Genomic DNA, 18,017 nt, shown 5'->3' on the forward strand with positions numbered 1-18,017 from the left:
TTAGTTTTAGTTTTAGTTTTTTGCATAGGTATCTGAAAGCATGCTACTTCAACAGGAGCTACACAGAAACTGAATTAATACAAACTCTTTGAACCTTCTGACTTAAAGTGATTTATTTTTTTTTATTTATTTTTTGTTAAAAATAACGAACATGTTATACTTACCTGCTCTGTGTAATGGTTTTGCACAGAGCAGCCCAGATCCTCCTCTTCTCGGGTCACTCGTCGGTGCTCTTAGCCCCTCCCTTCATTTGAGTACTCCCACAGCAAGCAGCTTGCTTTGGGGGCACCTGAGCCAAGCCACAGCTCCCTGTGCCCATTCAGAAACTGCGCCATGACCCGTGCCCTGCCCCCTTTGTTTCTTCATTGGCTAACTGACTTTGACAGCAGGGGGAGACAATGGCGCTGTGCTGCTGTCTAAGCCAATGGGGAGGGGAGTCCTGGGCAGCTGAGACACTGCTGCAACATCGCAGGATGGACCTCAGGCAAGTATTAGGGGGGCTGCTGCACACAGAAGAATTTTTTATCTTAACGCATAGAATGCATTAAAGCGGAGGTTCACACAAAAATTTTACCTTCGCTTTTCGGAACCCCCCCCCCCCCCCCGGTATCACATTTGACACCTTTCAGGGGGGAGGGGGGTGCAGATACCCGCACGGATCCCAGCAGATATCGGAGACCAGTTAGGACATGGACCTCCTCTTTAAGATAAAAAAAAAAACCTTCTGCCTTCACAACCACTTTAAAGTTTACTTAAAAAGAAATGGCCCACCTCTAGCACCCTAGCTTAAACAAACCTAGAGCTCCCCCATACAAATGCTTATTTTCCTCTCCATGACAGTGGTGGCCTCCTCTAATGTTCTCTTTTGGCCTAAAATCTTCTCCAGTGCTACCCGCACCATCACAGTGACTTTCCATAGACTTTAATGAAGCTGTAATATTAGTATCTGTAGTTATGAGTAAGACCCTGTTCAAGTCTACAGGGAGTCAAGGCGCAGAAGGGGCTAGCACAAGGAGCAGACCACCAATGGAGAGCTAAGTAAGCATCTAGGTGATGATGGGGTTCAAGGCAAATTTGGGTTAGGGGCAGTGGCGGCTGATGTTCAAAATTTTTTTTTTGGGGGGGGGGGGCAAACAAACTGAAAAATTCTGAAACAAAAACGTCAATTGTAGCCACTGTGCCCATCATTTGCAGCCAACAGTTCCCATCATTTGCAGCCAACTGTGCTCCATCAATTGCAGCCTTTGTGCCATAATATGCAGCCACTGTGCCTGCCATCTGCCTGGCACTTGCCCCATCATAGTGACGTGTCAGGCAGCTGGTCAGGTGGCGAGCTGTGGGACGGTAGCACGGCGATAGATGTCCTCCATGCGTGTCTTCTTCCTATGTTCCCCTGTGCCAATGGGGATCGCCTCTGCGTTCAGCCAATCAGGTGCCCAGTATTAAATTTCTGCCATTCTGTGTTAGCAAAGACTATAAGAGCCTATGGCTCTAATCGGGTGCTTCAAAAACAATCTCCCCCCCCCCCCCCGCTGCTGTAGTTTGGGCACCAGAAAAAGGGCTGGATGCCTGAATAGAGGGTGTCTACAGTGGCCGTGGATAGATTCATGCAGTGCATGAATCTATCCATAGTGCACAGAGGGGGTGGCGCCCGAGCACCCCTAATGGACACACCGCCACTGGTTAGAGAGCTAAAAAGTAGGCTAGTGGATTCTTGTTTTAAAGGGGACCTTGCAACTAAAATGCAAGGGCCACCTATTTAATGCTGGACCCATAATAATAATGACACAGTGACTTCAACCTCTCCAATGCAGGGGCTGGGTGTAACATAAGTATATTTGTTTGCCCTTTTTCACATTTTTTTTTGTAAGTGGGAAATGTAAAGATTTGATAGGGGCAGTGGTCATCTAATCTACTGAATAAACAGATGTTGCATTTTAGTACAAAGTCCGGTTTAAAAATACAAGTATACTTTTACACAAAAACCCACTGACCCCCCCAGTTCTACTTGCAGTACAGTTGTGTTCACCGTATATTATTGGCTCCATAAATGCTTTCCTGTGTTTACTGGGGATGCTGTTTTATATACTCGAATGAGAACATTCTGAGTGCTGACAGTGGATAATTTGGTGACAATTGTATATTATAATAATTCACATTTAAAAAATAAGTTATAACGTTATTATGTCTAGGTGAAGTCAGTGGGCTTGTTGGATGCTGATGTATATGGACCGTCCATTCCCCGAATGATGAATCTGAAGGGAAACCCAGAGGTGAACAGCAGTAAGAACTTTTTCTATCTGTTTCAGTTCCATTAGATGCTATAGCTTCCAAATGATGAGCTACATTTCCAAATTGCATTGGAGTATTTCTGATTGCAGTGTATTTCCTTTTTTACAGAAAATTTAATGATCCCTCTTGTCAACTATGGGATTAGATGGTAAGAAATTTGAGATGATTCCACATATCAGTGTTAGAATTTTTGTTTAAACATAATTTGTTTAAAAGCAGAGAGGAAAGCATTTGTGGAATGGATTTACTATAAAAGATTGCAACCTGATTCCTTAATCATTTCCTCAACTGCTTAGAATCAGTACTGTCATGACTACTTCTAAGCTGATGACTAATAAATTGTACTAAATGAGGATGTTGATTTCCACTTTTATGTGCCTCATTCTGTTGTAAAGTTGCTAAATCTCCCTCTGACTTCACTTATCTTAAAGCGGAACTTCAGTTATTTTTTTCCAACTTTCCATCTTTTAAATCCTCTGCCCTTGCTGTTTTAACTTATCGGATCGTAAAACATTTTTTTTTCTGCTAGTAAATACTTTCGAGGAAAAAGAAATGGTCGCACACCAGAGCCAACGGGATACTTGCTGAGTTTTTATTGTCATAAGTCAGACAATCATGCAGGGTTACAGTTGACGCGTTTCAGACGAGTGTACCATGCTTGTTCAAATATAAGCCCACTTCCTGTTTCTTGTCTGGTAAAAAGCCTAGGCTTATGATATCATGCACAATATTCAATGCCACCCTGCCATCGGGAGCGCGCCGCGCTGGTCGGGACCCCCGTGAGTCCGATCGCGGGACCCGCAGACTCGATCGTCTCACGGAGCGGCCGAATGGAGGAAATGCCGTGTAAACAGCATTTCTCCATTCTGCCTAGCAACTAATGACGCTGATCTCTGCTCCATGTGATTTGGAGCAGAGATCAGTGTACACTAAATGAAAGCCCAACCCCCCCACAGTTAGTAACACACCCCTAGGAACACTTAACCCCTACACTGCCACCCACTGGTTAACCCCTTCACTGCCAGTGTCATTTACACAGGAATCACTGCATTTATATAGCAGTGATTACTGTATAAATGACAATGGTCCCAAAAATGTGTCAAAAATGTCCGATGGGTCCCCCACAATGTCGCAGTCACAATAAAAATCGCTGATCGCCGCCATTACTAGTAAAAAAAATAATACAAAAAAATTATTAATAAAAATGCTATAAAACTATCCCTATTTTGTAAACGCTATAACTTTTGCGCAAACCAATCAATAATCGCTTATTGCGATTTTTTTTTTTTTTTTATTTTTTTTATTTTTTTTTTTTTTTACCAAAAATATGTAGAAGAATACGTATCGGCCTAAACTGAGGGAAAAAAATGTTTTTTTATATTTATATTTTTGTTTATAGCGCAAAAAATAAAAACCGCAGGGGTGATCAAATACCACCAAAAGAAAGCTCTATTTGTGGGAAAAAAAGGACGTCAATTTTGTTTGGGAGCCACGTCGCACGACCGCGCAATTGTCAGTTAAAGCGACGCAGTGCCGAATCGCAAAAAGTGTTCTGGTCTTTGACCAGCAAAATGGTCCTGTCTGCAAGTGGTTAAGGTGTTCCAACCATGACCAATCCCTTAGATGTTCAGACAAGCTTTCAGCGATACCTGTACGTATTCCTATTGATATTCTAATAGGTAGTGACACTAGTGACTGCATCACTTTTACTGTGATGGATTTGCCACAAGAAAATTTAGAAGTCAATTTATCAGGTAACATATGAAGCTTGGCCTGATGCTGCAATGTCTTGGCAAAAATCTGCTCTCTGAGATTTCTAAAAACGGAATCTTGGCAGGAGGGTTGCATAATGTACCACCATAAAAAATTAAAAACCCACAAGTTTATATTTAAATCGGGGGTGTACTACCTACTAACTTCAATTGTTTGAAAAAATATTTTGGTACTCAATATACTTCACATCAAATGCACACATACAGACCTTGTCATCTGCATACAGTATACACTTAGTTTATATAGAATTTAAGTCTCCACCCAACCCCAGATATTTAATTCTAGTTCTTTTTAATAGGCAGCTGCATATTCGAGAACTCTAAGCCCTTGTACACGCGGTCGGAGAATCCGTCGGAATGTGTCCTATCGGACCGTGTTGTCGGATAATCCGACTGTGTGTGGTATGCATCGGACTGATTCCGTCGGAATATCCGTCGGACCCAATTTTCCAACTTGTTGGAAATATTTCCCGACCAACTGGTTCCATCGGACATACTCCGATCATGTGTAGAGAATTTTGATCGGACCAAGTGCCACACATGCTCAGATCAAATTCCTACATCAAAGCTATTGGCTACTAGCATGAATGTAGTCCCATCGTAACAAAATTACGTCATCACGTTCTGAATAATCGGATTTTTCGACAACTTAGTCTGACCGTGTGTATCCGACGGATTTGGTTGTCGAAATCTCTGACCGTGTGTACAGGGGCTAAGACAACAGACTTTTTTTAACTCTTTTTTTTTTTTATTTTATTGCAAATAATGCAAAGACAGCATTACAAAAATGAATAAATAAAGTAACAGCCAACTTGAGCAGAGTAGGATACACTTGACATGGCATAAAACAACTTAGTCTCATGGCTGTATAGAACAAATAAGACATCTTAAAAAAAAAAAAACTAACATAACAGGACCCAGAATCAATGGCTACTTACATCTACATACACAGATCTACAGCTATAGCAGTTTTAAAGGGGTTGTAAAGCTTTGTTTTTTATTTTCTAAATAGGTTCCTTTAAGCTAGTGCATTGTTGGTTCACTTTCCTTTTCCTTCGATTTCCCTTCAAAATGTTTTTTTTCTTTGCCTGAATTTCTCACTTTCTTTTTCTCCTCTGCAAACTTCACACCATCGTCTGAGCGGTGTTTAGTTAGCCAGAACAGCTTACTGAGGAGGAACAGGAAGAGAGAAATTCAGACAAAGAAAACAAAGAAAAAAACATTTAGAAGAGAAATCGAAGGAAAAGGAAAGTGAACCAACAATGCACTAGCTTAAAGGAACCTATTTAGAAAATTAAAAAACAAAGCTTTACAACCCCTTTAAGTATATTGTCCTGGAAGAGAGAAAATACGGAAAGCCTGACAAATTACTTGGGCGAGGAGGAGTAGAACAGACATCCCAGATTTTCTTGTATTGCGTGGAGCATCCTTTATGCTTAAATATTAGTTTCTCATAGGGTAAAAGTCCATTCACACCTCTTGTGACTTTGAACATCAAATTTGCATGACAAATCGCACATTATTCTTTTCAATGGTACCTGTTCAACTAACTGAGACAAAGATGCAGCGACTTTGAAAAGGTGCCTGCACTACTTTTTGGTCCGACTTTGATCCATACAATGTAAAGTCAAATCAAAATCACACCAAAAGTCGCACTGGAAATTTTGCAGCTTTGGGAAAGCACTTATGTGAAAGGAGCCTCCCTCCCTTCTAGACTGTAAGCCCTACCGAGCAGGGCCCTCTGATCCCTCCTGTATTATTATTTCAGGTACTTATATGTTTACAATCTAAGGTCCCTAACACATTCATACATACACATACTAGGGCCAATTTTTAGACAGGATCCAATTAACCTACCAGCATGCATTGAATTGTATTGTAACTGTACTGTTTGCCCCCATGTTGTAAGGCAAAGCGCTTACTGTTGGCGCTATGTAAACACTGTATAATAATAATAAAACTTGGTTAAATAGTTGTATCCATTGGTGCACCGAAGGAGGAGTAGGCTGGATCCACCTGAGCACTATAGATTTACGGGTTAGAAAAAGCGTTTCTCTCAACAAAATTCTTGTACATCGCAGCCAATGCTCCTCATGGAGGATACCTAGGGGACACACCAGTAGGGTCAGGGGCACTGGTACGGACAATATTGTACAGAGGGTATCGAAAATTTGTCGCCGAAATATAGCAAACACTAGCCATAGCAAGATTTCAGGAGCAAAATCTGCTCTAGGGCGATCACACCTAGTACAGTATAAAGTATGTATACGTTGCATAGCGTGAAGCAGGGCCAGGACAAGGGGTGGGCAGGAGGGGCGGCTGCCCCTGGCGCAATGGTTTATTGCAGGGGTAGGGGGCACCCTGACCCTAACCCTAAGGGAAAGGGGGGTGCAGTTTGGCATCTTTGCTCTGGGCGCTGGGTGACCTTGTCCCTGCACTGGCGTGAAGTCTAACTGGTGTCAAATAAGATTGGTGGAACATATACAGTTGGATCAGTTTTAATGTTAAGAGCTGGAGATACAAATAAATGGGAAGAACATGCTTCTTCCCAGTCCTCATCAGAGAGATTGGATATAAGTGTTTGCCATTTAGAACGAATAGCCAATGGAATGCTATTGAGAGAGGCATATAACAAATGGGAGTTAATCTCAGACCCCCGAGACCTAAAAAAAAATACCTCTCAGCGGGTACTTGGAAAATCGACTGGCATGTGCCAAATCATACATGTAATGCATGACTAAGTTGCCAGATACCTAAATGACATTTCCTATTTCCCCTGCAACTCTGTGAAGGAATGCAGAATAATATTGTCATATACACTAACCAAGGTGAACAAATCTTTAATTTCCCAAAAGGGGCAATCTATAAACTGAAGCAAATGTGGAAACCTAGGGTTGTGCCAAAGAGGAAGATCCAAATGAATATCACCAATTGAATCTATACACTTGGCCCTACAAGACAAGCTTACTGTACCTGCACACTTGGTATCTACAGCACCTCCAGAAATCTTGAATGTAGGGAAAGTGGGATTATTGCGGTGCCAATTTAAATATAGAGTTATGACCAGTATCCCAAGAGTTTGAATATTATGCATAAAAGGATTTTTATAAATACAACAAAGCTTTATTGACAAAAACATTTTTTTTAAAAATACAATATTCTGTGCAAAGCCAATTATTTTTACAGGAACTAAATAATTGGCTTTGCACAGAATATTGTATTTTAAAAAAAAATGTTTTTTTCAATAAAGCTTTGTTGTATTTATAAAAATCCTTTTATGCATAATATTCAAACTCTTGGGATACTGGTCATTTCATGACATAACTCTATATTTAAATTGGCACTGCAATAATCCCACTTTCCCCACATTCATACTTTCTATCTATAACTAGGGATGAGGTGCCCCACCCATTAAATTCTCTCACCAAAACATTCCTTTCCAAACACCTCCAGAAATCTATTTTAACAGCTTCCATGTGACAGCCATGTACTGAATGACTGCCAGATTAAACGATTCTGCTCCTTAGATGGGATGGATTTGATTTAAATCACTAGTAAACGGGCTTGATTGAAATCGTAACTTTAAAAGAACTGTCATCTCTGTTCTGCAGCGGCTCCTCCTCTGACCTGTTGTTGACTCGCCGACAGTCCCATTAACTTTAATGGAATGGCTGATCATATGGCAGTAACACAACAAGGTGAGGGATTTGGCGGTAGCAGGTGAGTGGATGTCCGCTAACAGGCGCTGCCATGATGGATCTGACATGCAGGTGCTCTTTAACTCCTTACTGACCGCCCAGCGTCGATTGAAGGAGGCAGAATGGCACTCCTGTGCAAATGTAAACAGACAGATCTTTGTTCTGTCGGGTGAGGAGATGGATCTGTTGTTCCCACTGCTTAGGAACAACGATCAGTCCCATCCCCCCACAGTTAGAAACATTCCCTAGGACACACATTTAACCCCTTGATCGCCCCTCTAGTGTTAACCCCTTCCCTGCCAGTGACATTTATACAGTAATCAATGGCTATTTATAGCTCTGATCGCTGTATAAATGTCATTGGTCCCAAAATAGTGTCAAAAGTGTCCAATCTGTCCGCCGCAATGTCGCAGTCCTAATAAAAATTGCTGATCGCCGCCATTTATAGTAAAAAAAAAAAAAATTATAATAAAAATGCCATAAATCTATCTCCTATTTTGTAGATGCTATAACTTTTGCGCAAACCAATCAATATATGCTTATTGCGATTTTTTGGATTTTGTTTATTTTTTGTTTACCAAAAATATGTAGAAGAATACATATTCAGAATATACAGCCTCATGTTACATAACTAAGCTCAATTTCATGCTGAATAAACTAAATTATTAACGTGTCCTAAATAGAAAACTATCTTTAGATATATTTTTACTCATAAAGCATTTTATTAAAATAAATTTGATAAAAATTTAAAAAATCACATTTAAATTAAATATAAAATTTTTTTTTTTGATCATCGCTTTTAATCCTTCCTGTCCCTAGAGACTACCATGTTATCAGAGTTTTCTGCCATATTACCAGGGACTTCCACATTACCAAAGACCTCCATGATACCGGAGACTGTCATGTTACAAGGATCCACCAAGAGCATGGCTGTCCTTTTCCCCATATATACCCTGCTACTCTACTCCTGCTTTGTAAATTAAGCTGACTGATCCATTTCACATGATTGGCATGTAGAATTTATTTTCTTACATCTCTGGGTGCCTTAGGGGTTCCAAGTGGAAACAGGAAGCTAGGCATACAGGAAGCATTCAGACATGTAAGCAAATGAGTCCTATGTGCAGGTCATGAGAAGAGGAGCACTTGGTTTGATCCAGAGGCTGAAACTTGTCTATGTTGTAACAGAATTCTAGAACCACTGTTGTATTAGCAGTTTAAAGCTTAAACAAATATGTGGATGTACTCTTCATTGACACATAGATCTGAGAGTCCCAGCTGGGACGGTTTGCAGTAATAACTTTGGCTTTGTGACTTTGGGGACTTACAGGTGGTACATGTTCCTAACCCACCTCTACTGCTTTGTCCTTCATGTGTTGGACCTTCTCTAGAACTATGGTTGCTAATAGCGCATTATTGATGTCCCACGAGCTGGTTCATATGTTTTTTTTATTGTACATGCTTCTTCTTTTCAATAAACATTGATTAAAAAAAAAAAAAAATCTTAATCAAATATGCATGGTATCTGATATTTAGGTAAAATATGGTGTGTGTGGTATGTTTTTTTTTTTTTTATTTATTTTTTGTGTGTGTGGTGTTTATTTTTTTATTTATTTATTTTTTTTGTGTTTTTTTTTTTGGGTCCAAATCTTATTGATATTTCTTCAGGAAGTGATTTGAGATGAATGAGTACTTTTTAATGAGCGGTTTGAATCATACCTAGAATCTGCTAATAACAGCAACATTTTATTGATCTGTAAACCAGAAAACCCTGAATAGAAGCAGGCGCCTAATACCTGTAATTACGGTGCATGTGTCTGTATTTTAGTCACTATAGTTAGTTGAGCATAAAGAAACTATAATCTCTGCAGCTGTACTATAATCTTTGTTTTTCTGACATATTTTATCATGCAGTACAGCCTGTCTGGTTTGTCCACAGTTTGAAAGCGGAACATGACACCAAGGTGTAAATAAAAAACTTGTTTAACAGCAAATGCTAGCTGGAAAATCTTTTTAGCCCAGGTTCACATTGATGCGATTGGACATGTCAAATCACATGCTGGATCGGTGTGACGCCAACTTTGCGGCGCGGCACCAATTCCCAAAAGTAGTTTCCTTCGGGTTCCTTGAGCTGTGGCTGATGAACCACCTTTTTGATGGTGCCTACAGAGTTTAAGGTTCAGCATCACTTAGCAAAGTCAGCAGCATGACTCCAAATATCTTTTTAGCTGTCTTTAAGGGGGCAATCTGAGCACCACTTTAAGGGGGACATTGTTCCTTTTGGCAACCAGTATCAGGGGCATTGTTCCTATTGACCCCTGATAAATTGGTTTTAGTAAGGGTTCCTTGAGACCTGAAAAAATAATTTTTGGATTTCCTCTAGGGTTGAAAGGTTGAGAAAGCCTGGCTTAGACATTTCTGGAGATAGATGGTGCTCAGGTAAGTAATTAGGGTAGGTGCTGGGGAGGGGAGACTGCTACACACAAGGTTCTTTATCTTAATGCATTGAATGCATTAAAGAGGGATTTCACTGGGAAAAAAAATATTAAAAGCCAGCAGCTATAAATATTACAGCTGCTGACTTTTAATAAATGGACACTCACCTGTCCCGGAGCCCAGCGTTGTCGGCAGCCGAGACCGAACGACCGCTCGGCTCTCGGCTGCTTCCGCCGCCATTCTCGGAGAGGGAATCAGGAAGTGAAGCGTTGCGCCTTTACTTCCCGATTCCCTACTGTGCATGCGCGAGTCGCGCAGCGCAATAGGAATGGTCCGCGCTGACAGGAAGAGGCATAGACTCCCGTGGGAGTCTATGCCTGGAAGTGGGTGCAAATATCTGTCTTAGACAGGTATCTGCCCCCCCCCCCATTCCCCCTCCCCCCCCCGAAAGGTGCCAACTGTGACACCGGAGGGGGGGAGGGTTCCAATGAGCGGAAGTTCCACTTTAGGGTGGAACCCCGCTTTAAGATAAAAAACCTTCTGCTTTACAACTCCTTTAAGCTTTGACAAAAAAGCCTGGAAGCTGCTTGGTTTCTATGCATAACTGCACCAGATATTGCATGCTCCCCCTTTTTAGTAAATCAACCCCAGACTGTCAGCTCTCTAGACTGCTCCAATACACCATGACAAATGGTTGCTGGGAACCCATGATTTTAGGCCTCATGCTCTCTGCATGTTATAAAAAAGCAGTAGCATTAGCTATAGAAATCTGTAGCTGAAGAATCAGTTTTTCAGTGTTTTTGCAGTAGTGTTTTTCAGCTATTTTTTAGCTGTAGTGTTTTTTTCCTTTTTTTTACCAAAACTATACGCCCATAAAAGCTTATGGCTCAAAAATGCTGATAAACACCAAATAGCCAGTGTTACTTTTTCCAGCCAATTTGGTTTTAGTCTTTTGACTAAAATGGCATTTTATTTTTATTCATCTTCAGTTGTTTTAGTCGTATTTAGTCGACTAAATCTCCAGTACATTTTAGTTGACTAAAATAATTTTAGTAGACTAAAACTAATTTTAGTCGTCTAAAATTGAATGGGTGTAGTTAAATTGTAATGCATTATTTAAAGAGAAAGTAAACCCTGATGGGTTTACTTCCTCTTTGATTCCCTGCAAAGGTAAAGCATAATGGACTACTATGCATCGCATAGTACTTACCTGACTTACCTGACACAGGAGCCAGCGAAGTCACCGCTGTCCCCTGTAATCCGGAGCATCCATCTTCTCGGTGGGTCTCGCTGCTCCGCCGCTGACATTCGGCGAAGACGCGATGATATCACTCCCACGCATGAACACGGGAGCCGCCACTCGCGGCATATCGCCGTTGACAGCGGTGCGCTCAGTGCGTCTGCGCTCCGCTGTCTACGGCTCATGCGCAGTGGACAGCGGTGCCTGTATTTTGGCAAATATCTCCTAAACCGTGTAGGTTTAGGAGATATTTCTTGGACCTACAGGTAAGCCTTAATCTAGGCTTACCTGTAGGTCAAAGTGGTTTGTAAGGGCTTACAACCACTTTAAGCAGTTCTCTAGAATTTCCAAACTCATGATATACTACTGGAGTGAAAAATCAAATATGTTATTGTTTATGGTTTTAAGGTTTATATGTGTTGATAAAAAGGTTAATAAATTGTCATATAACACGTAGTAAAGAGGTTAATCAGTTGCAAGCTCTTTCACCTTCTTTATTTTCGCTTATACTTAAATAAATTGTAAGCTCTTCCAACTTCTGTATCCTCCATTATATCATAATAAGCTGTAAGCTCTGCCACCTTCTAAATCCTCTGTAATAGAGTTGGGGTTTTCACAACTTCCAGGATTCCCCGCATGCTTGACCTTTTGTGGTCAATGGGGATTTAATAGCCAATAATGGGGGCTTCATTATGTGCTACCCCCCTCACTATATGGCCTCATGCACAATGGACGTTTTAACAGCTGCTGTTTTTGGCGTCTGGCGGTTTTTTTTTTTCTGCAGCCAATAAACTCTCCAGCATGTTATCCTATGTGTCCAAGCACACATAGGCAGTTATCAGTAGTTTTTGGCAGGGGTCTTTTCTGGCTGGAAAAACCCCACAGAACTAGTGGGTTTCGAGAGGAGTTTTCTGGCTATAAAAATGTTCTAACTCTGAAAAAAGCTAAAAAATTAAATAAAACTTAAATGCCAAAAGAAAAAAAACGCAGCTATTCAGCGTTTATGAGCCATAAGCTTTCATGGGAGTATAATTTTTTCTATAAAACGCTGAACAACTCGTTCCACTGCTAATGCTACTGCCGTTTTTATAACGTCCAGTGTGCATGAGGCCTTAGGAGATTTTAAAATTTGACGTCACAATTAAAATGGTCTGTAGTGCATGTTAAAGCGACATAGTGCCGAATCGCAAAAAGTGCTCTGGTCTTTGGCCAGAAAAATGGTCTGGGGCTTTAAGTGGTTAAAGGGACATCGGGATGGGCAGAAAGGGGTCAAAGTGTATCTCTGGTCAAAATGTTATGTCATGTTCATTTGCACATTGTATTTCAATTATTTCTATCCTACTCTTATTAATCTGAACAATCTTGAAGTTTGTAAACTTACATTGTGAAGATCTCCACACATTCTGTTTAACATATTTACTATGCCATGTGAGTAGGCACTGCTGTGTCACACAATTCACAGAGCCTATCTTCTGAACTACAGAGGTGCTGAGGAGGAGTTTCAGGAGGTGCTGTCAGTACAGGAATCACTGCTTGCAGGCACCAATGGGATATGCAGTCATTAGATACTGACCGTAAAGAAAGAGATGGCCTAAAGACACGCAGCATTCACAGCATTAAAAGAGAAGTATGTGTTTTTTTTTTTTTTCCAGATTCATACTTGCCTAGAAGGATGTAGCATCGGTCCAATGCTGCATCTGTCCCCTGCCGCCTCTTCACTGAGAACCGATCGATTGAACACCACCAAAAGCTCGGTTCTCTCAACTCCCAGAGCAGAGAGCTACTGACTGTCAATCAGCAGCTCTCCTGCTCTGCTCCTCCATGCTCACTGGAGTGCTAAGCTGTGGAGGGGCGGGAGCGGCTGAGACAGGCATCAGTACAGGCACCTGGCAGGTCCAGACTTCCTAATTGGGGATGACGCGCTGCCTGGACGGATTCCATTGACGTCCGTGGAAAGCGGACTTCAGACCATTCGCTGAAATCGGGTTACAGGAGTGCAAAACTAATTGAGCTCCTGTGACCCATAGGAGAAGCCCAGCCTAAAAAGCTCAGTCTGGCCTTCTTTTAAAGGAGATTTTTTTAAGTGGGCATTTAGTGGTTTGTGAAAAACATCTATAAAATGAAGGCGTATGCTAGGAGTTGTAAGAGGAGGATACAAAGAGCAGTAGAGTTTACAATATACAATGGTAAAAGGGAGGATACAGAAGGTGGAAGAGCTAAAAGTCCATTGCATTATGAGGTAGAAGAACATAGGATTTAGATCTATTGGGGGTATAAGGCAGGATGCGGATGCAGAAGGTGTAAGCCCTTGTACACGCGGCCGGACGTTCCGACAACCAAATCTGTCGGATTTTGTCCAAAACTGGTGTTGCATACACACGGTTGGACAAAGTTGTCGGACAATCCCATCGTTCAGAACGTGATGACGTTATTTCGTTACGACGGGACTACGTTCAGTCTAGTAGCCAATAGCTTTGGTCTAGGAATTTGATCAGAGTATGCGTGGCACTTTGATCGGAATTCTCTACAAACGATCGGACAAAGTCCGATCGGATCATGTTGTCGGAAAATTTTATAGCCCAGCTCTAAAACTTTGTCGGTCGGATATTCCGACGGAAACAGTCCGATGGAGCCCACACATGGTCGGATTATCCAACAACATGGTCCGATCGGACATTTTCCGTCAGAATGTCCGACCGTGTGTACAAGAGTTTACAGTTTATTTGGGTTTAAGGATGGGTACAGAACATAGTAGAACGTACAAGCTTTTAGAGCAGGAGGTCCTCTAATCTAGTAGAGTATAAGAGCCCTTTCACACCGAGGGTGTTTTGCAGGCGCTATAGCGTTAGGAATAACGCCTGCAATCTGCCCTCAAACTGCTGCACCATTCATTCCAGTGTGAAAGCCCCGAGGGCTTTTACACTGGAGTGGTGCGCTGGCAGGACGTCAGGAAAAGTCCTGCCAGCAGCTTCTTTTGGAGCGGTAAAGGAGCGGTGTATTTACCGCTGCTCCCCATTGAAATCAATGGGGCAGCGCTGCATTACCGCCGGCAAAACGCCGCTATTGCGGCATATTGCAGGCGGTTTTAACCCTTTCTCGGCCGCTAGTGGCCAAAATGCTATGCAAATCCGATGGTAAAACACTGCTAAAAATAGCGCTGTTTTACCGCCGACGCTATGGGCTCGGCTGTGTGAAAGGGCTCTACGGGAGGAACGAAAATGTGTCTTTCTTGCAATGTGGATTTACTAGATGCAAACAAAACAAAACGTAGAAGATCTTTCAGTCTATTAGACTATAAAGATAATAGACTCAAGGGGTTTAGTCTATAACTCCTATGGCAGTGTCCTAAACTTAAGATACTGGGCAGAATTTATTAAAACTCTGACTCGTATAATTGCTGCCCTACTGGTGGTAGACCCTGTTAACTGTATCCTGGAGAATATTTGAGATAAATATTTCTAGATAAATATGAATCTCTGACAGTTCTAGAGCACTCTTTGCTGCATGATTGTTGGCCATCAAATGGGTCTCTACATCTGCCCGACTATAGAAGAATGGTTAAAGAGAACCAAATCGGTGTATGGAATATGAAAAACACAATTACTATCTGTAAAATGCCATGAGAAAATGTGATCGTATATATGATCCCGGCTGGATTTCTCATTGTCTTTATTTAACTGATTTGTGATTCAACGACTGTTCCATGGTTCCAGCCTTACAGGCTATTTGTTCATCTGTTCTGATTGAACTAACTAATTTTATGGGCTGTATATCCAAGTAATATAGATGATGTGACGCTGACTGATTTTTAATTTTTTTTGAGCTGAATTGAATTGTATCTTTCTCTCTTGTCTTCTTTGGCATGTTGTTGTTTTACTTTAACTATAACCACTTAAGGACCACCTCACGCCGATATATATCGGAAGAATGGTACGGCTGGGCACAAGCACGTACAAGTGCGTTGCCCTTTAAGAGCCCAGCCGTGGCTCATGTGCGCGCCGCCGGCTGCACACTTGCGAGCCGGTCCTGAGCTCCGTCTCCGCGGGACCCAATCGCCGCCAGTTTCCCGCGATCGGGTCACAGAGCTGAAGAATGGGGAGAGGTAAGTGTAAACATACCTCTCCCCGTGCTTCCTAGTGAGCTTGTCACTGATCGTCTGTTTCCTGCCATAGGGAAAGACGATCAGTGACGTCACACGCCAAGCCACGCCCCCTACAGTTAAAAAAACACACATTAGATCACACTTAACCCCTACACTGCCCCCTAGTGTTAACCCCTTCACTGCCAATGACATTTTTACAGTAATCAATGCATTTTTAATCGCACTGATCGCTGTATTAATGCCAATGGTCCCAAAAATGTGTCAAAATTGTCCAACGTATCCGCCATAATGTCGCAGTCACAATAAAAATCGCTGATCGCCACCATTACTAGTAAAAAAAAATATGAATAGAAATGGCATAGAACTATCCCCTATTCAGTCTGCAAATCAATAACCGCTTATTGCGTGTTTTTTTTTTTTTTTTTTACCAAAAATATGTAGAAGAATATGTATCGGCCTAAACTGAGGGAAACATTTTTATATATATATATTTTTTGGGGATATTTATTATAGCAAAAAGTAAAAAATATTGAATTTTTTTTCAAAATTGTCGCTCTATTTTTGTTTATAGTGCAAAAAATAAAAACCGCAGAGGTGATCAAATACCACCAAAAGAAAACTATTTGTGGGGAAAAAAAAGACGCCAATTTTGTTTGGAAGTCACGTCGCACGACCGCAGAATTGTCAGTTAAAGCGACGCAGTGCTGAATCGCAAAAAGGAGCCTGGTCCTTTAGCTGCAAAATGGTCCGGGGTTTAAGTGGTTAAAAATACACATGAATTAAAATATGATATAAAGAATTAGAAAATTGCATTTATGCTCTTAAAATAAAAAAAATATGTAACAAAGTTCCACCCAGAAATTGAATTTCGGCGGAACGGATTCCCCCCCCCCAGGTGGGAGGGGGGAGTGAATACCCTACTTGCGGGGGAAAGATCTCTGCAATCTTGCGCATCGAACTACGCAATGTCCGGCCCTCCTCCCTATAATTACCTGATTTGTGCATTGGTTTTGCACAGAGCAGCCTCTTCTCTGGTCCCTCGCCAGCACTCCTGGCTCACCCCCGTCCCCTTCTCACTGGCTGTGATTGACAGCAGTAGGAGCCAATGACTTATGCTGCTGGGTCTGAACCAATGAGGAGAGACAGCCAAGAGAGCTTTGGCTCTAATGCACAGCGCTCGATCAAGATCCAGCTCAGGGAAAGTATAAGGGGGTTCTGGACAGGAATCTGCTTGCAGAGGGTTTTTAACCCTAATACATAGAATGCATTGAGGTAAAAAATGTCTGTGTTTAGAACTACTTTAAATAAGGTGGAAGCATTTACAATCTGTTTGTTTATTGGGGAGCATACAGAAGGTGATAGAGCATACTGTCTAATGGGTATGATGGAGGATACAGATAGCACAAGAGCTTTCAATCTATTATGATACAAGGAAGAATACAGTAAATGAAAGAGCTTACTATCTAATATGATACAACACAGGATGTAGAAAGCAAATAAGCTTACATTCCATTAGGTTATAAGGAAAGGATACACAAGGTGGAAGAGTTTATAGCCAGGGTTCTGCCAGTGTGTAGTGAAGGTATCTTGGGAGAAGGTTTTCAAAGCTGTTCATTTGCTTGGTGGTCTTGATCCAGCTCTGAGTAAGGTACCCTGATGTGCGCACTCCAACCATTTCCCTACTGGTAGATTTTTGAACAAACGTTTTATATGGATATTTTATACGAACATTCAAACAAGAATTCTTACAAAAATTCTTTGTACATTTGATGACTGGACGAATGTCGTTCAGGTACATACGTTGTTAGAAATTTGGACGTTCGAGGAAACTTTTTCCATCCTGTTCCTTCTAGCTTTTTTATCAAACAGGAACGTTGATTTGACCCCACTATTGGTTAAAAAAAAATGAGAAGAACACTTTTAAAGTAAAACATTTTTAATGTTTTTCTACATTAAATTGTTTTTCTACATTTCTATGACTTTCTACTCATGTATGGCCAGTTTATGAAGTCTATATATTTTTTTTGGACTCTTCCTTCTTTTGCTGAGAGTCACTTCTCACTGTTTGTCCAATAAACATATAAATAAACCTGTTCAGTCGTAGATTAAAAAAAAAAAAAAATTCATAATCAAGTACAAATTGAAATGTTCCCACATATTTGCTAAACAGATGTACTCAGTATGAACATAGCCAAATCAAATACTGTACATAATCTGACTCACCAATGTATTTAGATGTATTCACAAGAATGATTCATTAGTGCTGTATCTAAGTATGTGTCAATGGAAGCCCAAAGCTCCACAGTCTGATGATTCCTTTGTGTGTGTCCCTGCCAGCATGTCAATGGGATTCCTGGTAGAGGAGACGGCTCCGATCGTGTGGAGAGGCTTGATGGTTATGTCTGCAATAGAGCGGTTGCTAAGGCAGGTGAGAATCAATGATCATAAAGTTTAAAGACCACCAGTTAAAGGTATCACAG

General features: G+C 41.2%; 1 protein-coding gene and 1 long non-coding RNA gene across 4 annotated transcripts in view; one reads left to right on the forward strand and one right to left on the reverse strand.

Annotated features, from left to right (window-relative positions):
• Nucleotides 1-18,017, forward strand: part of NUBPL (NUBP iron-sulfur cluster assembly factor, mitochondrial) — a 69,983-nt gene that overhangs the window by 22,673 nt on the left and 29,293 nt on the right. For all 3 annotated transcript variants that reach the window (XM_077464813.1, XM_077464811.1, XM_077464814.1), the window contains exons 4-6: nt 2,193-2,283; nt 2,401-2,440; nt 17,875-17,965. In XM_077464813.1, the coding sequence (XP_077320939.1) occupies nt 2,193-2,283; nt 2,401-2,440; nt 17,875-17,965 (222 nt within the window). The remainder of the gene's footprint in view (nt 1-2,192; nt 2,284-2,400; nt 2,441-17,874; nt 17,966-18,017) is intronic.
• On the reverse strand, nt 16,149-17,880 carry LOC143943207 (uncharacterized). Its single transcript, XR_013264892.1, has 3 exons — nt 17,761-17,880; nt 17,338-17,425; nt 16,149-17,219 (listed from the first exon to the last, which is right to left on the reverse strand). It is a non-coding gene; the product is annotated as an uncharacterized LOC143943207 (long non-coding RNA).

This window comes from Lithobates pipiens, unplaced genomic scaffold (genome assembly GCF_037356315.1).
Source record: "Lithobates pipiens isolate NorthernLeopardFrog02 unplaced genomic scaffold, aLitPip1_a1.2 Scaffold_30, whole genome shotgun sequence".
Classification (NCBI taxonomy): domain Eukaryota; kingdom Metazoa; phylum Chordata; class Amphibia; order Anura; family Ranidae; genus Lithobates; species Lithobates pipiens.